This window comes from Ochotona curzoniae, unplaced genomic scaffold (assembly GCF_017591425.1).
Source record: "Ochotona curzoniae isolate NIBS_2020 unplaced genomic scaffold, NIBS_Ocur_1.0 scaffold_2587, whole genome shotgun sequence".
NCBI lineage: Eukaryota > Metazoa > Chordata > Mammalia > Lagomorpha > Ochotonidae > Ochotona > Ochotona curzoniae.
Genome location: NW_024467096.1, coordinates 19,890,195 through 19,916,033, shown reverse-complemented (window position 1 = coordinate 19,916,033; position 25,839 = coordinate 19,890,195). Strand labels below are relative to the sequence as shown.

General features: G+C 38.9%; 1 protein-coding gene across 2 annotated transcripts in view; it reads right to left on the bottom strand.

Moving 5' to 3' along the window:
• Positions 1–25,839, bottom strand: part of CCDC39 (coiled-coil domain containing 39) — a 49,680-nt gene that overhangs the window by 14,354 nt on the left and 9,487 nt on the right. For both annotated transcript variants that reach the window (XM_041002738.1, XM_041002739.1), the window contains exons 3-12: positions 22,817–22,963; positions 21,081–21,239; positions 20,273–20,365; positions 20,054–20,182; positions 15,921–16,112; positions 8,412–8,515; positions 7,975–8,107; positions 6,261–6,455; positions 5,114–5,278; positions 1,416–1,553 (exon numbers count right to left, since the gene is read on the bottom strand). In XM_041002738.1, the coding sequence (XP_040858672.1) occupies positions 1,416–1,553; positions 5,114–5,278; positions 6,261–6,455; positions 7,975–8,107; positions 8,412–8,515; positions 15,921–16,112; positions 20,054–20,182; positions 20,273–20,365; positions 21,081–21,239; positions 22,817–22,963 (1,455 nt within the window). The remainder of the gene's footprint in view (positions 1–1,415; positions 1,554–5,113; positions 5,279–6,260; positions 6,456–7,974; positions 8,108–8,411; positions 8,516–15,920; positions 16,113–20,053; positions 20,183–20,272; positions 20,366–21,080; positions 21,240–22,816; positions 22,964–25,839) is intronic.

The window sequence follows — 25,839 nt, the reverse complement described above, 5'->3', positions numbered from 1 at the left end:
TAAAATAATGAGATGTCATGTTGGCAACAATTTTATACATTAAAATATCTAGCCTAAGTGGTGGCGATACGATACAAAATATATTCACTGCTAATGGTGTTATTGGAACCCTGAAGGGAGTAATTGGGCTTTAAAATAGTTTTCAAACTAAAAGTACCCCCTGTGGTGGCCTGGGAAGGCAGTGGAGGATGGCCAAGAGCTTTGGGACCCTACACCTAAGTGGGGTACCTGCAGGGAGCTCCTGGCTCCTGGCTTTGGATCGGCTCAGCTATGGACACTGCAGCCATGAGAATGGGCTAGGGGAAGGATGATCTTCCTCTCTGTCTCTCCTTCTCTTCGACTTAATGGCTAAATCCTCACCTTTTATCAATAGGGATCGTGTATGGGTGCTGGTTTGTATCCCAGCTGCTTCATTTCCCATACAGATCCATGCTTGCAGCTTGGGAAAACAGTAGAGGATGGCCCAAAACCTTGCAACCAGGCACCCATATGAGAGACTTGAAAGTCTGGCTCATAGCTTTGGATCGGCTCAGCTCCAGCCATCTGCGGTCAGTTGCGGAGTGAACCAGCAGACGGAAGATTTTTCTCTCTGTCTCTCCTTACCTCTGTATATCTGCCTTTCCAATAAAAAAATAAAATAAATCTTTAAAAAAAGAGGAAGAAATCTTAATTCTTAAAATATTCATTTATTTTTAACCATACTGTACCTATAGAATTTACCCCAACTGAATAATTATAACATGCTATATGTGCATTAAATACAATACTATTTATAATAATGAACAAATATTAAAATATTCAAAAATAGGCTAAACAGGGCCCGGCGCAGTGGCGCAAGTGGTTAAAGGTCCTCGCCTTGCACGCCCGGGGTCCCATATGGGCGCCGGTTCTAATCCCGGCAGCCCCGCTTCCCTTCCAGCTCCCTGCCTGTGGCCCGGGAAAGCAGTCGAGGACAGCCCAAAGCTTTGGGACCCTGCACCCGGTGGGAGACCCGGAGGAGGCTCCTGGCTTCGGATCGACATAGTATTGGCCGTTGCGCTCACTTGGGGAGTGAATCATCGGACGGAAGATCTTCCTCTCTGTCTCTCCTCTCTGTATATCCGCCTTTCCAATGAAAAAATAATAAAAATAAATCTTTAAAAAAAAAAAAGGCTAAACAGTAATATGAAATATGTTGGAAAATTAAAACATTTCTTAAAGAATAATGTTTTAGAAAACATATTAAAGTACTATTTCAACTTAACATATAAAGTCAATTTTCTTTTTTAAAAGACAGGAGAAAAATAAACATTAGCACTGTTTATCTTGATAGAGTAATAACAGTGATTTAATCTGTTTATTCTTAACATTTTCTACAATTAACATGAAATCATGTGTTTTTTAGTGCTACACATAGTACATAATATTTATTATACCTGTTTAAAAGCTCTTGCTTTGTTAAGTTCTTTCTCTGATCTATCAATAAAAAGATTTAATTCATCTATTTTGGTCATAAGAGACTGTTTTTCATCACAATTTTTACTATTTGACTTCTTGATAAAGTAAAGATCATTCTGTAAAAAGAAAAAAGTCATATCATAAAACCGTATATGTTTTAAATAATAGAATATTAAAGTATATGAAGCATGTTACAATAAGCTATGTTATCGTAAATGCTTGCAACAATCACTATCATGCTACATCTCCAAAATAACAGAAATGGAAATATTTTTGTAACACATATTTATGCTTACAAGTTACATATGATTCAATTCCAACATGGGCTATTACATGACCATTATTTACCAGAAAAGAACACACACTTTAGTTCACCACTCCCATCTGGAGTTCTATGTTTGGTTCTCTCCAAGTCTTGGATAATAAAGACAAAGAAGCCTGAGAAGGCATAAGCTTCTGGTTAGCACAAACGCTAGAAGTAAAGATGTCAGTTCCATCCCGACCTTCCTCAGTGTCTTCATCCCGAAGTGGCCATAAGGACATTTCCTACCTCCCTGGGTTGCTGTGACAATTTAAAGTCCCAGTCCAGGTGTATGCACAGCAGTGTCTGGCTCCACGTGGCTACCAGCAGTGATAATACTAAGCACTAAATACATATATAACCATATATTGTTGGAGAGAAAAATATCAGGTACAGTATGCTTCTGCTACACGAAGAAATAGCTTACACCTGCCCAGATACTAGCTTTCTGATTTTCTACCAGTTCAATCTTTCTTTCCACCCAGAATAAAGTTCGGTCTTTAGTCCCCTCATAGTTCTTAAATCAAAACTTGCTAGTCCCCAAATCTTTCTTTCCTCCACTTCTCTCAAACTTCCTAATGCTTCATTTTAGGCTCAGAAAATGAAAACAGTAGCAGTGATATAACCTTGAAATTCAAAACAGATTTTGATCACTGCCACCCACAAGAGTGCCATGGATGGAGTTTCCAGCTCAGACCCAGCCTAGTGGCTATTTGGAAAGTAAGGAAGCAGAAGGAAGATATTTTTACCCTTCACCATTTCTGTGCCTTTCAAGTAAAATCAAATATTAAAAAAAAAAAAAAATGTAGGTGCTGGCATCATGGCATAGTTGCTAAAGCCATCCTCTGCGGCACCAGCATTCCACACTGATGTCAGTTCAAGCACTGGTTACTCCAGTTCCAAATGAGCTGGAAGGCAGCAGAGGATGATCCAAGTTCTTGGGCACCCCTGCCATACACATGGGAGACAAAGAAGAAGCTCCTAGCTCCTGGCTTCAGAACAGCCCAGCTCCAACCACCGTGGTCCTTTGGGGAGTGAACCAGAGGACAGATCTCTTTCTCTCTGTGTGTCTGTCTCTACCACTTTCCCACCCCTCCTGTTTTTCTCTCCTCTTTTCTAACTCTGCCTTTCAAATAAAATAAATTTTTTTTTAAAGAGCTAATTAAGGCATGCACATGAACATTAATTATGCAGAGAAAATCCATGCAAACCACCACCAACAGCAGGAAGTCACTTTTTGTCCAATGCCCCAGAAGCCAACACGTGCCCCTTCCTGATCGCTGCCACATCACCTTGAGATTACAGCTTTTACTTTATTGGTAATTTCTTAGTTTTGCACAAAATCTTTTAATTCCAAAAATAACAGGTTCTAATTTAAAAACCTGTGATTTCCCAGTGAACAAAGATAAAACCTAAAAAAGAAATTTGGAAACTGACAAAACATTTTAAGTTTTCTTTAAAAATTGACAGCCCCTTTTCATCTTTGGCAGCCCTCTAGGAATCAGGGCAATTCTACCTAGAGCCACTAGAGGGCACTCATCACTAGACTTTGCAGCTGTCAACTTGTCAGAATATTTATGTCCTCACTAGAGTCCCTTGTTCTGTTAAACTTTTACTGAGATTTCACATTACATTAATAATAATAATAAAAAATCGTAAAGATGAAGATCAGCCCCACCATACTAACAGAACTTACTAATCTGAAATATTGCTACTGGTGTTTCAGTAACAATAAATTCCCCTGGAAAGACAGCGTCTCTTATACAGTATTTAGGATATTGGGGCAATCAAGTTATTACGGCAGATAAATCACAGAAAACTGGAATTTATTATTAATGTTCTAAATAGTGTATTCTTAAGAATATAATTTTAAGACAAATGGTCCGGAAATCAAATCCCAGCTTTTCATGTACTAGTTGTATAACCTTGGACAAGTTATTTCATCTGTAAGAAAAATAAAAAATCCTTTAAAATTCACTGATAGGAATTAAATGAAATTCAATACTGGAAGCACGTAATACAATATTTAGCATATAGTAAGTGTTTGATTCAATGGTGATGTTACATTGTGAGTATAGAAATATGAACACTGGGGCTGGCACTGTGGCACAGCCGGTTAAAACACCAGGTGCAATGCTGGCATCTCTTATGGCTGTTGCTTCCAGTCCAAGATGTTCCATTTCTGACCAGGTCCCTGAGAAGGTCCTGCAAAAAGAGCCGCTGCCACCTACATGTAAAACATGTAAAATCCGGACAGAGACCCTGGCTTCTGGCATCACCCTGACCCAGCCATGAGGGGAGTGAACCAGACAGATTATCCTCTCCCTGCCTTTCTGGAACATGGTCTTTCAAATAAATAAATCTTTTTTTCTCCTAAAAAAAGAAATACAAATATTTTTCATTAAATTTTTGTCCGTGCGCACAGCCAGGCAATTGCCCTTTATAATAAGGCTAATATAAAGTAGTCTTAAGAATAAGCTAATTTAGGGCCAGGTGTGGAGGCAGCATCCCATCTGGAAGCCAGTTCATGTCCCGGCTGCTCCACTTCTGATCCACCTGCCTGCTTAGGCCTGGGAAATAAGCGAGGACGAGCCCAAGGCCTGGGGTCCCCGCATCCACCTGGGAGACAGTGAAGAAACTCCTGGCTGCTGGCTTCCCATCTGCTCAGCTCTGGCCACTACAGCCAGTGGGGGAGTAAACTAACAAATGGAAGATTCTCTCTCTTTCTCTTTAAAAATCTGCCTTTCAAATTTTAAAAAATGGGGCCCAGCGGCATGGCCTAGCGACTAAAGTCCTCGCCTTGAACACCCTAGGATCCCATATGGGCACCGGTTCTAATCCTGGTAGCTCCACTTCCCATCCAGCTCCCTGCTTGTGGCCTGGGAAAGCAGTCGAGGACGGCCCATAGCTTTGGGATCCTGCACCCGTGTGGGGAACCTGGAAAAAGTTCCTGGATCCTGGCTTCGGATCGGCATAGCATTGGCCGTTGTGCTCACTTGGGGAGTGAAACATCGGATGGAAGATCTTCCTCTCTGTCTCTCCTCCTCTCTGTATATCTGACTTTCCAATAAATAAATAAATCTTTAAAAAAAAACTTAAAAAACATCTTTTTAAAGAATTAGCTGATTTTGATTTAGCAGATGAATTTTATATATGAACCATATTAGTTATGACAAATTCAATTCTATTGATGAACTATATGCAAATCCAAGAATATAATGATTTTTCTTCCTGTCTTCTACCTCCCTCCGTTCCACACTTCACTCTTTTCAGTAATTCTACATTCCTGCTTTTTTAAAGAAGAATTAACTGATTAAAAAAAAAACTGGCTAGTAAGTAGGATATTAGAAACAGCAAGTATTTTGGCTAAGTTACGTGAAGTTTCTTGATCTGTGTTTCCAAGAGGCCAAAGGTCGATTTCTTCTCCTCCAATGACTTCTTCAGTTCAACAATTTTTGCTTCAAGGGCTTGTTTTTCCTCCGAATTGATCTCTCCCTTTAACCGTGACATTCTCCGTTCCACTTGTTGAATGTAGAAGTCCTGTTGCAGTTTTTAAAAATGAGTTAATAGGAAGAAACAAATCAAAGCAACTTTATAAATACAAAAACACAACGAATACTGCCATCAAGGCTGGCCTGATGTCATCCTTGAATGGAATCACGTTAACCCCTTAGTAACTGAAGACAGGATCCTCCTCAGAGCAAGGGACACATCAACAGCTGGTCCCCAACAATCAGGAAACACGAGAGTGTCAGAGGAGGAATCGGACAGTACAGGAACACCAGGAAGCTTCCATCCTGCTGTTACACCTACATGGCTGTGGATTTTTAGGGTACATATATCTTAGGAGATGCAATAAAAAGACAGGCTTAAATTATTACCTATCAAATGCTAAAGTACAACTAATTTCTATTGAATCTTTTTTTTTTAATTACACTTTAGCGTCTGTCAAGAATAGGGAGGGGATTGTGGTGCAGTGGGTTACGCCCCTGCCTGGCCACTCAGTGCTTCCCATCCTGACTCCTGCCCACGTTCCTGGCAAAGCAGCTCTCCCTCGCCTTCTCTCTCCCCCTCCCCCTGCCTCCTATGCTCTCTCTTTGAATCTAACTTTCAAACAATTCCTTTTTAAACAGTAGTGAGCCTAATATACTATGAATAGAACAGAGTAAGGAAAAACAAGAACAGCAACAAAAATATTTTCACTCGATTGTCCTGAGGGCAGAGAGGAGCACGTCTGTTTGCACAGCTAAGCTTCAACCTTCGGTTTCACGAAGCTCCTTTCTACCACACCCTGCTTTCGTCTTACCCCCTCAGCAGTGTGGTTTGTCCTCTTGCCCAAGTCTCAGCTTTGAGAAAAGCAGCTACGAAAGTTCCTCCGCCCAACTGCTGCCTTAACATGAGAGTCCACTCCGAGCACCTGTGTGCCCTCCCGGAACAATGCTGACAATGCTTACACGTCTTCTCCCCCGGGATGCTGGAGTATCTTGGCCGTCACCAGTCACAAGACAACCATCAATCTTACCTGACTGTACATAATTTCCTGTTGCTTCAACGTTTCAAAATCCAGCTTGTGTAGCTGATTATTTAGATGTTTCAGAGAGGAGCGAGTGCCTTCAATTTCCGATAGAATAGCTTTTTCTTTCATTTGCTCTGCCTGTAACTCCTGAACCTTCTTAAACAGCACATCCTTCACTATGTTCAACTGAACGTCCACTTCCTGATGATAAAACGCCAGAGCAGCTAATGAAATTACAACACAGTGAAATGTTTTACTGCTATAAACATGATAGTTTGGGAGCGCCTAAGTAAAATTGAAATGTTGCGTGCAACATTTCTGCCCTTAAGAATATGAAGTTGTTTGCCTCAATTTCAATAAATCTGTTAATGCTGCCTGCAGTGTTAGCTTTAATCCTACACCTATATTATCATGCACTTGGACCATTTGTCTTAATGCCCTCTCACACTGACCTAGACACAAAACATGGCCAATCCATCAGTTTCCAAAGAGCCTAGTTCAAATGAATGTCATAGTCTTAACAGGTTTCTGAGGAGTTATAATACTATCCTATCTCCCATGTTACAGGAAAATACATTCTCAGGTGGAAAACAATAGCACACCTTAGAATAGTGTCATACAATTCAGACTCAAAGACCCCTCAAGTCAAAACTCTGCGTAATTCATTACCCGGATCACTGAGGAAGCTGGACTCCAGCTACACATAAGTGAACCCCTATTTTATATATAAGCTTCAGAAAATGGTCAGGGACTTTTGCCTCCATCTTCACCCACTCTTCTCCTACCACCCAAAAAAGGAAAAACAAAAAGTAAGAGTGTCTGTTCACAGTTACAGATCACTTTTTACCATTCAAACAGCAAGTGGTAAAGTAGCCTTTTCAATTCCTTAAACACTGACGTTAGCATTCGGCTACCTACACACCATAGAGACTGGAGTAGAGGGGGCGGGTCGCTTCTCGGACTCTGGGAGTAGAAGGGGAGTGCCAGTTGGATGGACACAGCGAGAACACCTCAGAGACCAACTACAAACAACGGTCCCACGTTGTAAAGGGCACGAACAAATACAGGTAACGAATGTAGACCCCCAGGAGAATTTGAGCACAAATGATAAAACAAATTATAATCAAATAGAAACCAGTCAAAACAAGGATGAGTTTGTAAGATACAAATGAATGTGTGCATGATGGCAGGGTCATGGCCACTGTAGGCATTTGGAAAGAACGAATCCACTGTCTATACATCCAGCATCATGATATACAGAAGAATGATGGACTTGGGACTGTTGTGGTAGGATTATACTATTGTGATAATATTGGGGAAACAGTAGTGGGGGGGGGGGAGGGCATATAGACAGTGTGGAAGGGGAAACCCCTGAGCCTGTAGGACGTATTATAAAAAATTAAAATTAACAAAAATAATAAAAGAATGGAGTCCAGGATACAGGAAAAAAGCTACTCTCAAAAGGAAACATCGAAGTTAAACACTGAACATAGAGCAAGTAGGAGTCTGAGAATAACTTCAGAAACAACACATAAAAAGGGTCCAAAACTAGAATAATAATGTAAACATAACAAAAGACAGCAGTCCAACACTCAGGTACAAATGTGCTTCTACCAAACAGGAGCCTCTAACAAGCCCTCCTGGTCCTCTGGTCCAAAGTCCAAAGGAATTCATTCTTGTTGAACTTGCTACAAATCTGTAAAAATCAAAAGCACTTTACCTTTATACTTTTTTCCTCTTCCTTTAGCATATCTTCCAAATTGGTAGCTTTCTCTTCCACAGACATGGTTCTCTCCGTAATGTGCTTTAATTTATTTTTTACAACTTCATTGTGATTTTTAAATTTCTGTAACCTGAGTAGGATTTATGAGAAAAAGAAAACATGCCTTCAAAGCATTTAAGGTCGACAAAGCATAGTTTATCCTAAGATTTCTTTGTAACTCAAAAGTTTCTTTTGCTATAAGCCTTTTGTTATCACTGCACATTAAATAGGTCATTAAAATGTTGCTTCTAAGCCTTTGTGAAGAAAAAAAAAAAGCAGAATTTTTTTTAAGCTACAATTTTGCAAGGTCATTCTTCACAAGAAAAAAATCTTAATTGATTTTCTTGAAGTAATTTTTAAGAAGCCATAAACGTGTAAGCATTTTTTTTTCTTACTTTGCTGTTTCTTCATTAATATCCTTCTTGATTTTGGAAACATTTTTCCTCAGAGCTTCTAAATCACTGGAAGTTCTATTCACCGTGGCTTTCAAAGAATCCAGCTATATATTAACAGACAAAAAATATGCATTTAGCCTAAATCTCATCACTTCAATTCTGATAAGTTCTGGTCTCCAAACTTGACGTTCTAATCGACACAACAGTTATAAAAATTGTAACCATATTTGTATGATCAGTGTACATGAACATATGTCCTTATTAACTGGGTATCAAACTTTAATTGGCTTTGCTTAATCATACTGGCAAATTGTAACTATCCAAAGGAAACATAGAAATGTCTGCTGTCACTAGACCTGATCAGGAAACACATCATAAGCTTGGAGACAAATGAATATATGCTGATAAAATGCTCATGAAAATTGTAAGAAGTTTATCTATATGTGGAAAAAATCTTAAGATTCTATTATATCATCCTCTTAACCAGTGATACACATTTAATGTTAGCCTAAAGTTCTAAACAGAAAATCTAAGGCATGAATCTTGTCCTTGGTTTTGAAACTTTTCAAAGCCATTAAAGAATCCACCAAGATTTTTGTTGCAACTACTAAAAAAAAATTTTAGTAAAGTTTCAGAATGCAAAATCAACAATTAGATATCAGTTCATTTGTACACACTAACAACAAAATATTTTAAAATAAATGAAGAAAACAACCCCTTTTAGAATAGTTCTAAAAAGGAACAGAAAGTTAAGAATTTTGTTTTTGAAAACAAAAAACATTGATGAAATGTTGATGACAAAACTGTGGCGAGAGCACAACTAAATTAAAATACATCCTGCATTCATGGATCAGGAAACTCAACACACTCATCATGTATTCATATTATTTAAAGCCATCTAAAATTCAGTGAAATTCCTATCAAAATTTTCCAACATCATTCTTCACTAAAATAGAAAAAAAAAATAACCCTAAAACTCATGTGGAACCACAAAAGACTCTCCAAATGCCTAAGGTAATCTTGAACAAGAAGCATAAAAGTAGAACAATCACACTTCCAGATTTATCTTGACAACAGGACGCTGTCTACCACTGTCTATACCCACAATGTGGGAATACACTTAAACGGCAGCATGCTGGACCTGGGGCTGGGGATGAGGGACTGCACCACTGTGATAATGACAGGAAAACAATCGGAGTGAGGGCACATGCGAAGGGTGAAAGGAGAAATCCTTGAGCCTATGGAACTGTATCATGAAAAATAAAAATAAAACAGAGCTAGAAAAATCAAAACAAGATAGGAGTAATAACCTAAGCAAGTGTTGCACTGCCAGGAGAAAAGTAGCTAATAGCTGGTAAGCACCCTGGGCCTGGTTATTGCCAAATCTGTGTTACCTACACCAGTGTGCCATCACAGTCATCTAGTCTACTCTATTTTTTTTTCCTAAAGATACATGGGGGGTGCCAGGTCTGTGAGCCCCAAGCATAGGGGTGTCGGCAGGGCCAAGGTAACCTGTCCTGGGTCCTTAAGCCTGCCTGTTTGGTGGATGCTGGGTGAGTGAACCCCAGCAAGGGGAAGTGCCTGGGTCACCTTGCCTGGGTCCTGTGACCCCTATGTGTGGTGTGTGCCAGGTCCATGAACCCTGGTCCAAAGGGGCCCCAGATCACCTGACACTGATTGGGCCCACCTCCACAGTGGGTGTTGAGTCTGTGCCCCTGGGGCATGGTTTTTGGAGGGGTTTGATCACCTGGCCTGGGTTCTTAGGCCTGCTACAGGTCCTTAGGTAGGGCACTGGTCGGGCCTTGGTGTGTGGACTTGTAGGGCATCTGGGGAATAGCATGCGGGGACATGAGGGCTTGTGTCCAAGATTGGTGGTCTGACTCTAGAGTGCATGTGTAGGTGGAAAAGACAGCACAGTGGACAGCATGCCAAGCTGCACACAAAATCATGGCAGCACACTGGGGCCTGCAGAGGACATCTGGTACCAAAGCAGAGGAAGGAGTGCAGAACAAACGGAACAACTAACTCAGGAAAATGATGACAGCAAAAATCTGGACGAGCTGAGACTCTAAAGCTGACTATGTCACCCAATAAACCTTGGAGGGACTTCCTCTTCCTTGAATCGGTGAGACTGGCAGCATTTCAGAACTACTGAAACCACTCAAGCAGAACCCTTGGAATATGCTCCATAGGGGGAGCCATGGATTAATACTGGTTGTTGTTTCCCATTCCTCGGTACTGGGGGGTTGCATTTCCCCTTTTCTCCCCTCTTCCCCCAAATACAGAAAGCACAAAAGAAAAATTTGGAAGCAACAGTCTCACCTAGTTTCCCCTAACTCTTGAACCTTCCGACCTTGATCTTTTATGCAAACAACATCAAAACTAAAAATTAAAAAAAAAACCTATCAACACAGTATAATTTAATCCACATAAAAACGTGTGAAATAGTGGCAACTGCTACAACATGGATAAATCTTGAATTATTATGCTAAGAAACCCAGATACAAAAGCTACCTGTTAAACGATTTCATTTAATATGAAATGTCAAGATAAGCAAAACCAGAAGTAGTTGTCAGAGATTGGGAGAAAGGGGAAATGTACAAAGACTACCAGATATGGACTTTCTTTGGGTCTAACAAGTGCATTCTAAAACTGGAGACTTTCCAGGGCTGTGCAACTCTCTGTGTATTAAAAAATCCTTTGTACATTTCAAAAAGATGATTTACAATATGGGAAGTATTGCTCAAACATTACGAATGAATGAATTAACCTGCTCCTGCATTTTCAAAAATTTATTTATTATTATCATTCTCCCTTAATCTCTCCCCAATTCCCGCCCCTTCACTGAGTTCCCCTATATCACTACTAAAGAATAGTTCTTTACACACAGTCATATGTCCTTCATTGCAGGCATGGACAATGGCAGAGAGTCCAGCATCCTATTGTCAACATATTATAAGCAGTTTCATTGCAAGTCCATCTTTGTCTGGAAGTGGAGATACATACTACACTGTATCCTCACATCTAGGTATGTTAGTCTCCATTTCACAGTTACTGTACAACCCCTTAAATGAACAGTCACAATTAAAAATCAACAATAGGAAGAAAAACAGAAATTTACAATGCCATGAAGTTAAATAACATGTTACTAGAGATGATGGTGTCCAATCCACAGCTACTGTACATCCCCTTAAATGAAAAGCCACAAAACAAAAATCAACAGGAAGGAAAAAGAAATTAACAACACCATGAAGTTAAACAAAATGCTACTGAATGACAAATGTATCACTGAAGAAATGAAAAAGAAAATCAAGAACATTCTTGAAGAAAATGATGCTACTGTATGATCTGAGTCATTGAATAATCAGGAGAAACTGTTTTGAAGAGATGAAACTAACAAAAACATCAAAATTCATGAGATATAGTTACTGCTGATTTCTGTTAGTGAAATATGTCTCCTGTAGGCAACAAATAGATGGGTTTTGTTTTTTAATGCGGTCTACTAATCTATGACGTTTGATTGATGTAAGCCATTTGCATTCAGGGTTAATATTTGTGGGTGGTAATTTGGTCCTGTCATTTTAGGAATGGGTTGTTCATTGATTTAGTCTTCTGTTGTCATTTTACTGGGATGTTCTTCACATTGGCCTTTGGTTTTGGTGGGTACTATTCCTCTTCTCTGTCAAGAGAACATCTTGGGCCGGGTGGCGTGGCCCAGCGGCTAAGGTCCTCACCTTGAACACCCCAGGATCCCATATGGGCGCCGGTTCTTATCCTAGCAGCTCCACTTCCCATCCAGCTCCCTGCTTGTGGCCTGGGAAGGCAGCTGAGGATGGCCCAAAGCCTTGGGACCCTGCACCCGTGTGGGAGACCCGGAAGAAGTCCCTGGATCCGAGCTTCGGATCGGCACAGTACCAGCCGTTGCACTCACTTGCGGAGTGAATCATTGGATGGAAGATCTTCCTCTCTGTCTCTCCTCCTCTCTGTATATCTGACTTTGTAATAAAATAAATAAATCTTAAAAAAAAAAAAGGGGGGGAGAGTACATCTTGAAGTATCATTTGCAGGGCAGGTTTGGAAGAGGCAAATTTTTTTAACTTTACTGTGCAAGAATTTCATTTCCTTTTCAAACACAAAACAAAGCTTGCAGGCTATGTTATCCTAGGCCGACAATTTTTTCTTTTAGAATCTGGAATATGTCACTCCATTCTCCTCTAGCATGTAGAATTTCCTGGGACAGATCTCCTGTGAATTTAATTGGCATTCCTTTATATGTCAATTGATGTTTTTCACGTGCATATTTAAGGATCTTTTCCTTATGTTCAATTGAAGAGAGGTTGATGATCCTGTGTCCTGGTGAAGATTGCTTTTGATCAAGCCTGTTAAGAGTTCTGTGCCTCACCTGGATCTTGTTTCCCAATTCTTTCTCTAGATTAGCGAAATTTTCCTTTATTATTTCATTAAATATATTTGTAAACCCAGTTTTTCTTTCTGCACCTTCTGTGACTCCCACAACTTTTATATTTGGCCTCTTAATAGTGTCTTTCAATTCTTGAATACTTTTTTTGGCCTGATCCAGCTCTACTTCCAGCTTTTTGTTTGCTTCCCTCTGGTGACAGGAAATTATCTTCCAATTCTGAGATTCTTCTGCTTGCTTTATTCTATTTTGCAGACTCTCCACTGTACTTTTAATTTGCTCTACTGTGTTCTTAATTTCTTATATATCTGCCTTGATTTGGTTTATTGCTGTGTTTCTTGTGTAATATATTCCTTAAATTTTTTGAACTCTTGTATGTGCTTCTCATTGTTGATCAGAAGCTTTAAAATGAGTTTTATGAATTCTGTGTCCTCCATTTTCTCAATGTCTTTCTCAATAAACTCTGAGGTTGGCAATGGATTTTGTTCCTTTGCAGGAAAGTCTTCAGTAATATTCACTGTGCCTCTGTCTCTTCTTTTGCTGTTGGCCATTGTACTTCTGGTTAGCAGAGTCTTCTTCTTGGGGCAGGTTTCTAAGCTTTGTCACCCACAGGTCTACTGTTTGTGTTTACTTATTGCGGTTGGCATACAGCTCTTTGCTTGCAGCCAATTGTGCCACTCTCTACATCAAGTTCCACGTCTGAGTTCTTATGTTAGATTTTCACAAAGAATTCCCTAGCCCCAGCCCCTGGCTCACCAATCTCCACTTCCTGTTGTACCATGCTGAGGCTGCACCATTGTTCTGCAGCTTTTCTCCCACTTTGGGTTGGTGCAGGTCCCAGGATTACGGAGACACCTAGTGTCCTATATAGCTAGATTGTTGGTGGTGCTGATTTGCTGGAACCTGTGGCACCCAGATCTATTTTGGCCCATACGATGTCACAGTAGTATTATTTTCCTTCAAGACCAGTGCAATCCACTGAACTCAGTGAATTCTCGCGAGCTCAGCACATGCGCAGTTCACTGTTGTCCCCTGCAGTCCTAAAACTTTTGCCACAGTACGCAAAATGGCTCCTGATGTGTCTTGCCCCTACTAGAGTTCTTGATCTGTTGGCCATCAGGTCTGAGGGCTACCTGGACCTGTCTGGGGTGGAACCTGTAGAATGCCACGTTGTTGCAATTCACTGAGTCAGAAATGAATTCACTCTCAGCTCAGCACATGCTCAGTCCTTTCCCTTGCCTTTGCCTCATTATGCAAAATAGTGCCCAATTCATCTCTAGGAGGCTGACTGGGCTGTGAAATCCACCCTGTTCTTGCACTGCCTGTCTGAGATCTGATGCTGTTTCTCTGCTCCTGGTCAAATTAAACAGACCAGCAGGGTGGACGCTTCTTTGTCTGGGTTCACCTCCCAAGCTCCCAGCAAAAGTTCCTTCCCACCTGGTTGCTGGTGGAGTTCTGGCTGCTGGTAGAGTTCAGATCACCGTGCTGGAGTATCAGTCACTGCAACACCATACAGCTGTGCCTGCTGCTTTCCTGTCTGTCAGTCTCCAGGTACCGGTCTGGTGTTGTTCTGTCCTCTCCTATTTCCTGGGATGTGTCCTCTCTGCTTCATCATGATTAAATATTTTTCCATCTGTTTAAACGTGTCCTTACCCTATTCTGCCATCTTGATTCTCTGCTCCTGCATTCTTTCCTCCACTTCAACCATGAAACTTTTTTTTAAAAGATTAATTTGTTCATTTGAAAGAGTCACAGAGGGCCTGGCACAGTAGCCTAGTGACTAAAGTCCTCAGCTTGCAGGCTCCTGGATGCCATATAGGTGCTGGTACATGTCCCAATCACCTCATTTCCCATTCATCTCCCTGCTTGTGGCCTGGGAAAGCAATCAAGGACTACCCAACGTTGGAACCCTGTAAGACCAAGAGGAAGCTCCTGGCTCCAGGCTCTGGCTTTACATCAGCTCAGCTCCAGCCTTTGTGGCCACTTGGGGAGTGAATCAGTGGACAGAAGATCTTTCTCTCTGTCTCTCCTCTCTGAATAGCTGACTTTCTAGTAAAAATAAATAAATTTAAAAAAAAAAAAAGAGTCACAGAGAGTAAGAGATATTCCATGCACTGATTCACTCCCCAGATTGCTATAATGACATGGGCTGTACTAAGCCAAAGCCAAGAGCCAGGAGCCTCACTGAGTTTCTACATCAGTTACAGGGGCCAAACACGTGTGCCATCTTCTGTTGCTTTTCCTAGCTCAATAAACAGGAGTCGGGTTGGAATAGTAGTATTGGGACACAAACTAACACCCTTATGGGTTGCCAGCTTTGCAGGTAGCAGCTTTATCCACTACATCACAATGCCAGTCCCCAAACTGAAAATATGAAGCCGTATTTAGAAGCTGTGAGCCATGACATGTAATTTAGACAGAGATGCCCTCTCCTTTTTAGGAGTTGCTGTAACTATTCTTTTCTCCAGCCTAAGTGATGGTAACTTCAGATATAATGGCCACTAAGCAGAAAATTCACAAAGTTCCCTTATCCACTTACTCTCCCTCTGGAACAGTCTAATTGACAGGTATATCTGCAAAAAGAGAAAAGAATCTCAATGCAGTGGAAGTTTTGCTTTCCCTCACTCAGTTTCTAAGTGTTTCATCCCCCCTAGTCTGAAAGACAGAAACTAAAGTAGCAAACATGTAGAATGAATGTGAGCATTGAAACCACAACTACACATGAGGTACAGGAGGACATTTCCAAGTTATCACCCATGCTTAATCCCAAGCTTACCTACTCTCTTGTCCTCACGATTGCCCACCTAGAACATCAGACAGTATGTGGTCCTCAGTTCCTTTCAGAACACCACATATGGCAGGTAGACTGGGCCCTACACAGCTCCAGGGGAGCCCTTCCCAACACCTGGGACATAAATGACAACTCCTGATGTCTCATCTTTCAGGGGCTCAGAGGACTCTGAAAGTTCCACAGAACAGAGGGACATGAGCAAAGCGCTGGAAAGCAGTTGCTTCACAGAAGGAAAGACCTCCTGCTGATGTTCATTGCACCAGGCCGCACACAGACAAAACAGTCTGCCTGGCTGACATACCTCATCCTTCAGCTGAATCCGACCAGCTTCCTGATGCTCAAAGTCTGTTCTGCATTTTAAGAGTTTCCGATCAGCAGCAGAAATCCGCTTCTCATATTCTGCATTATTCCCAACTTCATTTTCCAAAAACTTGATCTTTTCCTTCACCAAATTTTCTTTTTCTCTTGTTTCCTGCTTTACCCTTGCTAATTCCTGGGATTAAAAGAAACCTGTTTATTTAAAATAGTATGTTGTATATGACAAAACCAAAACAAATTATTTTTCTCTTATTATAATCAGTATTTTATGAAAACTACTAACATTTTTAAAAGAGACTTTCTATATGAATAAAACTAAAAATACTGACATAATACATAATACTATCTACAAACCCATATTGCCAAATGTCTCTATTTTCTTTAACTAATATGGAACTTTGCTAAAGAGAGGGAAAAACAGGCAAATTTTTATTTATGAAGGATAAAACCTTTTAAAATATAACAGAATTAAATAGTTCCCTTGCAAAAAGCTGAGTTTCAATGAAAGTTTCCAAATTTTAAAGACTAGTTTTTTTTTTTTTTCATTTGTTGAAATAGTCGCTGTTTTCACTAAGAGTATATCTGATGAACTGTTCGGCACAGGAGTCATTAGAAGATACTGTCCAAGAGAGATCTTTTGACTCAGGCCTACGAAAGAAATAAATACGTAAATAGTCGAACGTGTTGAAGCACAGGGTGAGTGGAGAGAGACTGGAAATGAATCAATGAGGAAACAACAGGGCACAAATGAAAAGAACGAGTCTAGAAAGATAGGATTGAGGACCAAATTGTGAAAGTGTTTGAATAGCACATGAAAGAGTGTCAGCTCTGAAAGCAATATAGAATGAAAATTGCAAAGCTGAAGAAAAATATCAGATATTTTACAAACAATTCTGGTGATAACAGATTGAATTAATTAGAAAGGAAAATTAGACAAAAATGCATTCCTTGCAAGTTTTCTCAGAGGGGATCCTACCAAATAACTGCTTGCCTCAGACCGGGAGAAGAGACATATTTTCTCAAATCAGTAACTTTTACAAATGCCCTAAGTAATATTATGTATCTTACCATACTAAACGGATACATACCTGAAATATTTCAAAAGATATTTTAAATTTGTTCAATCTAACATTCTCGTATTTTCTCTGTAATAATTAACACTTCATAATTACAATATTCTATTTATTTGCTATGCTCACTCAACTAACACAGGTCCAAACCTCTGAAGTTTAAATATTTTAAATGAGCGTTCTAAAGCTTCTGCATCTTATAGATTTTTTAACACTCAGATAATTTAATAACTACAACATATTTCTCAACAGTGCTATTCACAATCAGGTTTTTTCATTTAGGCTACACTTGTAAATAATATCTCAAAATTTGTATACAAAGATAAAAGAGAAACTATTTTTCCTTTTCTGAATATTGCTGTTTTTACGATCCCAATTTCAGGACTATATGGTCAGGTTTGTCCCAGAAAGTCATTGAGAAGGCAAGACCTGCTTTGAAGTATGAGGGAAAGAAAAAGAGTATAAATTCAATCGTAGCATATAAACACAGGATACTAAAATTCTTTGGTTTGGCACATTGATCATTCTGAGTTAAAGGCACTGGAATATCAACAGATGGTTTTCTCTAAAAGCAGGAAGTGAAATTTTTAAAGAAAAAAAAGACATTCTTATCACCAAAGACAGGTAGTCAAGGCAAACACAACTCTGTATACATGAATTTTATTACGGCAATTCTTTAAGTATTTATTTATTTACTTGCAAGAGTTAGAGAGAGATCTTCCATCCACTGGTTCACTCACCAAATGACCAAAATGGCCAGGGTTGGATCAGGCAGAAGCCAGGAACCTGGAGCTCCATCTGGATCTACCAAATGGATGACAGGAGTCCAAGCACCTGGTTCAGCTTCTACTGCTTTCCCAGGCACACTAGCAGGGAGCTGGATGTGAAATGGAGCAGCCAGGATCCAAATGGGAGCTCTCATGGAATGCTGGCATTGCAGGCTGCAGCTTAACAACACTGGCCCCTAAACTCTTACCTTCTTAGTTACTTTTCCTAAATCATCACTTTTTGTTTCACCTCATATAAGCACTTAAGACTTTGCTACTTTACTGAGTTTTGATTTTTCTTGTAAACACACCCATGTACACAGAGGTCAATCAGTATGCTTTTCTCCAGCTAATTTGTCAGTTCCGGTCAAAAACTCAAAAAGGGTAAAGAAAAATTTCATTTTTGTTGCTCCAATAGTGTGAACCCACTCTTACTGATTTACAAGAACCCATCGACACATTTCTTTCTTGGCATGGAAATACTTACACCACAGACACTGGGGTAGGGGAACTGTACTGCTTTATCTTGTTCCCAGACAATAGCTGTTACATATCTAGAAGTATCCCTCTACCTAATAGAACCAGCCCTGTAACAGTCAGAGTATATCAACTCTGTGACTAGGGAGCTACTCACTGGGCATCCTGCTGAGTCAATTTAAATATGAGGCGGTGGGCCCGGCACGGTGGCGCAGTGGTTAAGGTGGTTAAGGTCCTCGCCTTGCACGCCCGGGATCCCATATGGGCGCCGGTTCTATCCCGGCAGCCCCGCTTCCTTTCCAGCTCCCTGCCTGTGGCCTGGGAAAGCAGTTGAGGACAGCCCAAAGCTTTGGGACCCTGCACCCGCGTGGGAGACCCAGAAGAGGCTCCTGGCTTTGGATTGGCATGGCATCGACCGTTGCGCTCACTTGGGGAGTGAATCATTGGACGGAAGATCTTCCTCTCTGTCTCTCCTCTCTGTATATCCACCTTTCCAATAAAAAAATAATAAAAATAAATCTTTAAATATGAGGCGGTATGAAAATTCTGATCATGAATCTACACTCTTTGGTCCAGCACATTTGACTTACATAGCAAAACCTGTCAGAACTTGATATTTGACACAGTAAGTTAAAAAATAGAAATCACTATCATTATTAAGAATTCATAATCTCATAGTTAATACTGATAACCACAGTTAAGATTGATTCTCTCAGAACCCAAGTAATGGTGCAGCAGTTAAGCTGACACTTGTGATGCCAGTGTCCCAATATGAGTACAAATTTGAGTCCTGACTGTTCCACTTCCAATCCAGTTCCCTGTCTTTGGGCCCTCTCCGTGTGGGGGATGTAGATGCTACTCCAGGCCTCTAGCTTTGGGCCTGGCTATCGGGAGTGAGCCAGCAGATGAAAGATCTTTCTCTCTCTCTTTCTCTCTCTCTCTTCTGCTCACTCTCCAACTCTGATTTTCAAATAATCTAAAAAATATCGATTCTCTTTGTCCTTCCTAGTAAGATAGCCCTGTTTTGTCAGCCTAATATTGCTCACCTACAGAAGTCTAATGTATGAGAATCACAAATAATTGCTTTCAGCTATCACAGTTCCAAACCCTGGGCAGCCTGAGCGACATGAGAAATGCTTTTCCATGGAACAGATTCAAAAAGAAATGTAACACTCCTTCTTGCCAACTCTCCTCTTCAATCTTTTCTTTCCAAGTTATCTCAATCTTACTTGTGCTCATCATTAGTTCATTCCTTAATGGTGTCCAAAAACATTTTCCCAAAATACCTCTAAAAAGAACTAACAACAGGTCTTTGTTATCAGCCCACTATCCCCACCCTTTCTGAGCGTTTATGTCATTATCAGAACCCCAGCTTTAACAGTGGGACTTTACTGCAGACTAGGTTTCTTTTCTCCGTGTTTCTTGGTTGTCTAAGAACATTAATTTCCCTACACCAGTAGTTAACTCACTGCCGGCTAAGATGTATATTAAATTCAAGCTATCCTGGCTAACCATGTGTAAGTCAGGCCATCAGTTTTACTGCAAGAACATTAGAAGTTAACTTTTTCTTTGTGCCACAATTCGGTAACAGCAGGGTCTAGTCCTTAAAGATGATTACACCATAAGCAAATTATCTCCTTAAAAGTCACATTTCTAAATGCATGTAGAGTCAGCTTTAAAAAAATACTTCCCCGAATCCCCTGTTACAAAAATTACTTTCAAATGATTTATACATTGAAATAAGTTAAATACAAAAGAAACACAGAGAGCTGAATATGACAAAGACCAAACAAGTACTTTACCAAGGCACAGTTATCGATGTCGCCATCCCTCTTCTGCATCTGCTCTATTGTGTTCTCCCACTGTTTAATGAGTTCTTGTCTTTCATTATGAATCCTATTAAAATCTTGTGCTGCTTTATCCAATTCCAACTGTCAAACAAAGAGCAAACAACATCTTCTATGAACGTAAGTGCTTTTGTGAACATCCATATTGAAAATAAGAATCTTTATTAAACCAACCTGTGCACTTAGAGTCTCTGTAAGTTCATTGTCAAGTACTTTTCTTCTCTGACTGCATTCCACAGTTAGTCTCTCTAATTGTAAAGTAAGTGCCTGCAATGTAGTTACATACAAAATTATTTATAACTACCACTCTTAATCGAAAGGCAATTAGACAGCATATCTAGCCTTAAGCATATTTTACATTTTTCATTTGATACTTGAAACAACTATAAAGCAATAGATACCATTTAACTTCAAAAAGCTAAAGTATTTGCACATAACTTAATCAACATGCTATTTCTTCAAAGATGACTTTTAATACTTTTTAAAGCAATTCAGAAAAAAGATTAAATTATAATCTACTATTTGAAGATGTTTAAAATAGTGCTGCTAGGGGTTAAATTCAGTAAAAAAAAATCCAGTTTTATAATTTTAACTTTGTAATATTGATGTAATTTTAATTGATGATTATAACATAATAGCACTATTTATTCTCAAACCAGTAAAAACTACACAAAACATTCAAGTAACATTCTAGACAAAATGTCTAAAATATCAAACAGTTTTAGTTTTTAACTTTTTCTTTTTATATGCTTTCAAGAATCCTTCTAAGTCAGGAGGGTATTAACCAAAGATCTATGAATCCCCAAAAGGGTATTCGGGTACATTTTCTAAAGAGAAATTACATCAAAGGATATCCAAAACAGAAAAGTTTACGAGCCACTGCATTAAAAAAAAAAAACTCATCAAGCATACCTTTGGGTAAAAAGGCTGATATAGTACAGATTCATATAAATCATATCAATTATAATTTTTAATTTCTCACCCTAATTTTATTGTCATCTTGTTGTGCATACTTTTGAAGAGTGAGAGCATCACTATCTTTATGAGCTGACTCTTCTAACCAGGCCTCCAGTGCCTGTTGGTCCCAGTTCATTTGGCATTTCAAACCATCCAATTTCTGAGTAGCTTTAAATATGCCATTCTAAGTCACAAAGAATCAAAGAAAAAGGGAGATTACAAGATATTACTTACTATATAAGGTAAAATGAAACATATCACATGCTATAAAATATCAAGAAATCCAGATCCTGCCTTCCAGATATTTATAATACACCATATTTAAATATATAACAATTACTCATATATTTTAGTTCTTTAGTTATAAAAAGAGGGGAGCGATGATTATATGAGTTGAGAATAGTAGCAGAGACAAAGATCACTTTATAAGACTGCAGGCTTAGGTCACTCCTTCTCAGTAAAGCCATCACTGCACCAAAGCCATCCAATTTCTCTGTATACCAATTCAAACCCAAGATCCCTTCAACTCCATTTACAGCCACATTTGCTGCTCCCAAGAGAACCCTCAATATAGAAATTTCTGAAACATTTCTAAATGAACTAAAAATTGAAATCCTAAATGAACTTAAAATATTAAAGGAGATAGAAATAGTCCATCAATACTTACAGAAATCCAGATTTATAAAACAATGTATAACCAAATATCAATACATATATCAATACATGCTGAAGCTACAATAAATATGTATGTAACTGAATATGTATTTATATACATTTGTGGATTTCCACTGGCATATATATCAATAGAAAAATCAAAAAGAATTGTGAGGAGCTTTCAAATCAAGTAATCAAAACTAAAGAAAATTGAGGGCCAACATTCTGAGATGTCAGTATCCCATAGGGGCACCAGTTTAAACCCTGACTGCTCTGCTTCTGATCCAGCTCCCTGCTAATGTACCTGGGAAAGCAGTAGAAATTGGTGCAAATAGTTGGCCTTGCCATACATGGAGGTCCAGGTTCGTGGTTCTGGCCTCCAGAGCTCTGGCCCTGCCATGACAGCCACTTCATGAGTGAACCAACTAACAGAAGATGATCTGAATATTTCTTTTCTCCCTCTACCCTCCTCTCTCTACCTCTCCCTTTCTCCTTCAAAAAAATTAAATCTTACCCAAAAAAGTGTTAAATTAATTTCATATCAGCTGAAAGTAATTGACATTATATTTTATAATTATATAGCTTCCATAAATATATAATTATAACTATATGATCATATAATTTATATATAATTCATATTAATTTATATCATTATATTTATATAACTATGATTATATAATTTCATATTATATGATTATATAGTATGAATTATATTAATTCTAAAGTTAATTGTATAATATTAATTAATATTTAACATAAAACTTTAAATGAAAACTCTAAAAATGATCTTTAAAATAAAATATAGCTGTTATAAATGTAGCTCTTACATATAAATTATGCTTGGTATTTTATAACAGGTGGCTAGCATGATTACTTTGCATTTGGTAAATATATAGCTGGTGAGTGAAAATGGGGAATGTAATATTCTATCATCGTAATATTCAAATCACAACTACAAGTGCCTTTTATTGTTCAAAAACCACAGTATAAGTAGATGCTAGGAAACTACTGGATGGCTTTTCTATACAGAAAAAAAAAATCAATGTTTCTTTGGCAAAGTACAAAGCACAAGCAGCATAAAGTTTTAAATAACATTGAAACACACACTTCCTTATCATTCTTCTTTTCCTGTATTGAAGCAATCTCATTTTCCAGTCGTTGGATTTCATCCTTCACTCGTTCCAATTCTCTTTGGGCAATGGCTTTAAAATGTTCTTCACTTTCAATCTCATGCTCCCTTGCTTTGAAAAGGGACTGCAGAATAATACACAAAAGAGAAAGACTTGTATATGTTTAATAGTATAAAATGTTTTAAATAACGCAGCAGATTAAAAAACAACATTCCTACAAGATATTTATATTAAGTTGTTACTTGCTCTTCCCTGACCCTATAGCATACTAGACTATGATTACAATATAATTAATGTTGCACATTAGCTACAGAAAGGTAGTCAATGGACTGAAAGGAGAAAATATAACTAACAGTTTTCAGACATTGTTTCTATATGAAAACTAAAGAAAAACATGCATGATGAACCTTACAAGTCGTAACCCACTGACTATCCACAAATCAGAAAATATTGATAAAAACGATTTGAAAAAGGATGTTTGAATGATCTGATCACACATTTTCATTAACAGACTTAATTTTTAAAACAGATATACTAGGCTACTTGGCACAGTAGTAGCCTAGTGGCTAAAGTTCTCGCCTTGCATGTACCGGGATCCCATATGGGTACCGGTTCAAGTCCCAGCAGCTCCACTTCCCATTCAGTTCCCTGCTTGTGGCCTGGGAAAGCAGAATAGGACAGCCCAAAGCTTTGGGACCCCCACACCTGCATGGGAGACCAAGAAAGAAGCTCTTGGTTCCTGGCTTCGGATTGGATCAGCTCTGGCCATTGTGACCACCTGGGGAGTGAATCAGTAGATAGAAGATCTTTCTCTCTGTATCTCCCTCGCTCTGTAAATCTGTCTTTTCAGTAAAAATAAATAAATCTTTTTTAAAAAGATATACTGTATTAGTATATAATCATGCTTTGATCAAGTTGTATTTTGTGAAAGGGTACTTGTTGACCACTGATAACATAATACTTCAAAGTTCATACTCGGTATTACTTTAGCAGAATTAAAGCTACTCTGTGATAGGAGATGTATGGCTTTTTTCCTATAGTTTAATATTAACCTGTAGCCTAATATAAACCTATTGCACTAGGTTTGATAGTTTCAAGACATACCTTCAAAGAGATAGTTTCTCAAACTGCCAACTCAGTTAAACTACTTAACAAAAAACTTACAAAAATAATTAACTTAACAACAATAAAAAAAAACTTAACAAAAAACATTGCTCCAAACTGTTTACCAACTATTCATTCATATCAAGATTGAGAAATCCTGAATATTGCTTTTTACTCATAATTAATTTTATAACCTTCTGGTGATATTTATAAGCCAGCATATATAATTATTTATCCGTATTATTTATAAATTGTTTCTGAAAGGCTTTATTCATCCTTAAGAATTACATACTTTTTCTCAGAAATGTTGATTTATTTTTTAAGAGCCATTGATTTTGCTTGAATGGCAGATTTATAGAGAGAAGTAAAGACAAAAAGATCTTTCATCAGCTTGTTCACTTCCCATATGGCCACAGTGGCTGGAGCTGAGCTACTCTGAAGCCAGGAGCTTCTTCCAGTTCTCCCATATGTATGGAGGGGTTAAGTACCTAGGCCATCTTTCACTGCTTTCCCAAGAACATTGGCAAGGAGCTGGATCAAAAGTGGAGTATCCAGGACCGAGACAGAATTCCAATACGGCAGGCAAAGACCCAGCTTGCTATGCCATAGAGTCAACCCATGAGATACATATTAAAAATATATATATATATAGTTTGAGGGGAGGTAGAGTGGTGGTGGCAGGTAGCACCATCAGTGCCAGAAATATCATCATCCCATACGAGTGGCAGTTGTGTCCAGGCTGCTCCATTTCTGATCCAGCTCGCTGCTATAATGTGAAAGCAGTGGATGCCATGGCATGACAGTTAAACTGGTTAATTCACCCCCATGTATGTACTGGAATCCCATATGGGTACTAGTTTGTCTCCCAGCTGCTCCATTTACCAGCCAGCTCCCTCCCTGCGGCCTGGTAGAACAGAAGAAGATGGCCTAAAGCCTTGGGATCCTGAACCCACATGGGAGGCTTGGAAGAAACTCCTATCTCCTGGCTCCTGGTTTCTGTTTCGAATATGCTGAGCTCCAGTCCTTGCAGCCTTTGGGGGAGTGAACCAGGAGATGGAAGATCTTTCTCTCTGAATATCTGTCTTTCCAATAAAAACAAATAAATCATTTTTTTAAAAAAGGAGAAAGCAAGCAAGCATTGGAGGAAAGCCCAAGTGGTTAGGCCCCTGCACCCATTTAGGAGACCTCGCCTGCCCTGAAACAGCTGTTGTGGCCATTTGAGACACGAACCAGCAGAAGGAAGATCTCCTTCTCTTTTTCCTTGTCTCTACAGTTTTGCCTTTCAAATAAATAAATCCTTTTTTAAAAAATTAGCTTGAGACAGACAGAATTAGTTAACTCACCAGTGCTGACTTGCTAAGCTATTTGGGATGTCACCCAACTTCAGGGAGTGACTCTACATTTGAACAGATTTCCATAAAATGGTAGCTTCTAATCATATCAACATACTTTATTATATTGTACTAACATTTTAAAATACATATCATCTTCCCAAATTACCATAACTAAAGTCTTCTAAACACAAGGTGTTCAAAAATTAGAAGAAAAACTGACTTTAAAGATAAGTTTATTTCCATGCAAAAAAAAAATTTTTTTAAGATCCATGCAGCTTTTTCAGAAAGGTCATTTTCCATAAACATTTGAAGCTCCCCATTTTAGTTTCCATCATTATAAAGTTCAATTATTGTAGCACACTAAAATGACACTGAAGTCAATAGATGGCCTCATTGAGCAGTATCGAAAAGTTTGAAAAGAGACAGAAAACAAATATTACATTAGCTGTGCTTCTGCTGTTGGCCATCATTGCTCGCTGTCCTCTCTCTACTGTTCTCTTAGAGTCTGTGGCCTAAAGCTGCAGCAGATTGCTTAAAAGCTGATTTCCCATTTCATATGGAT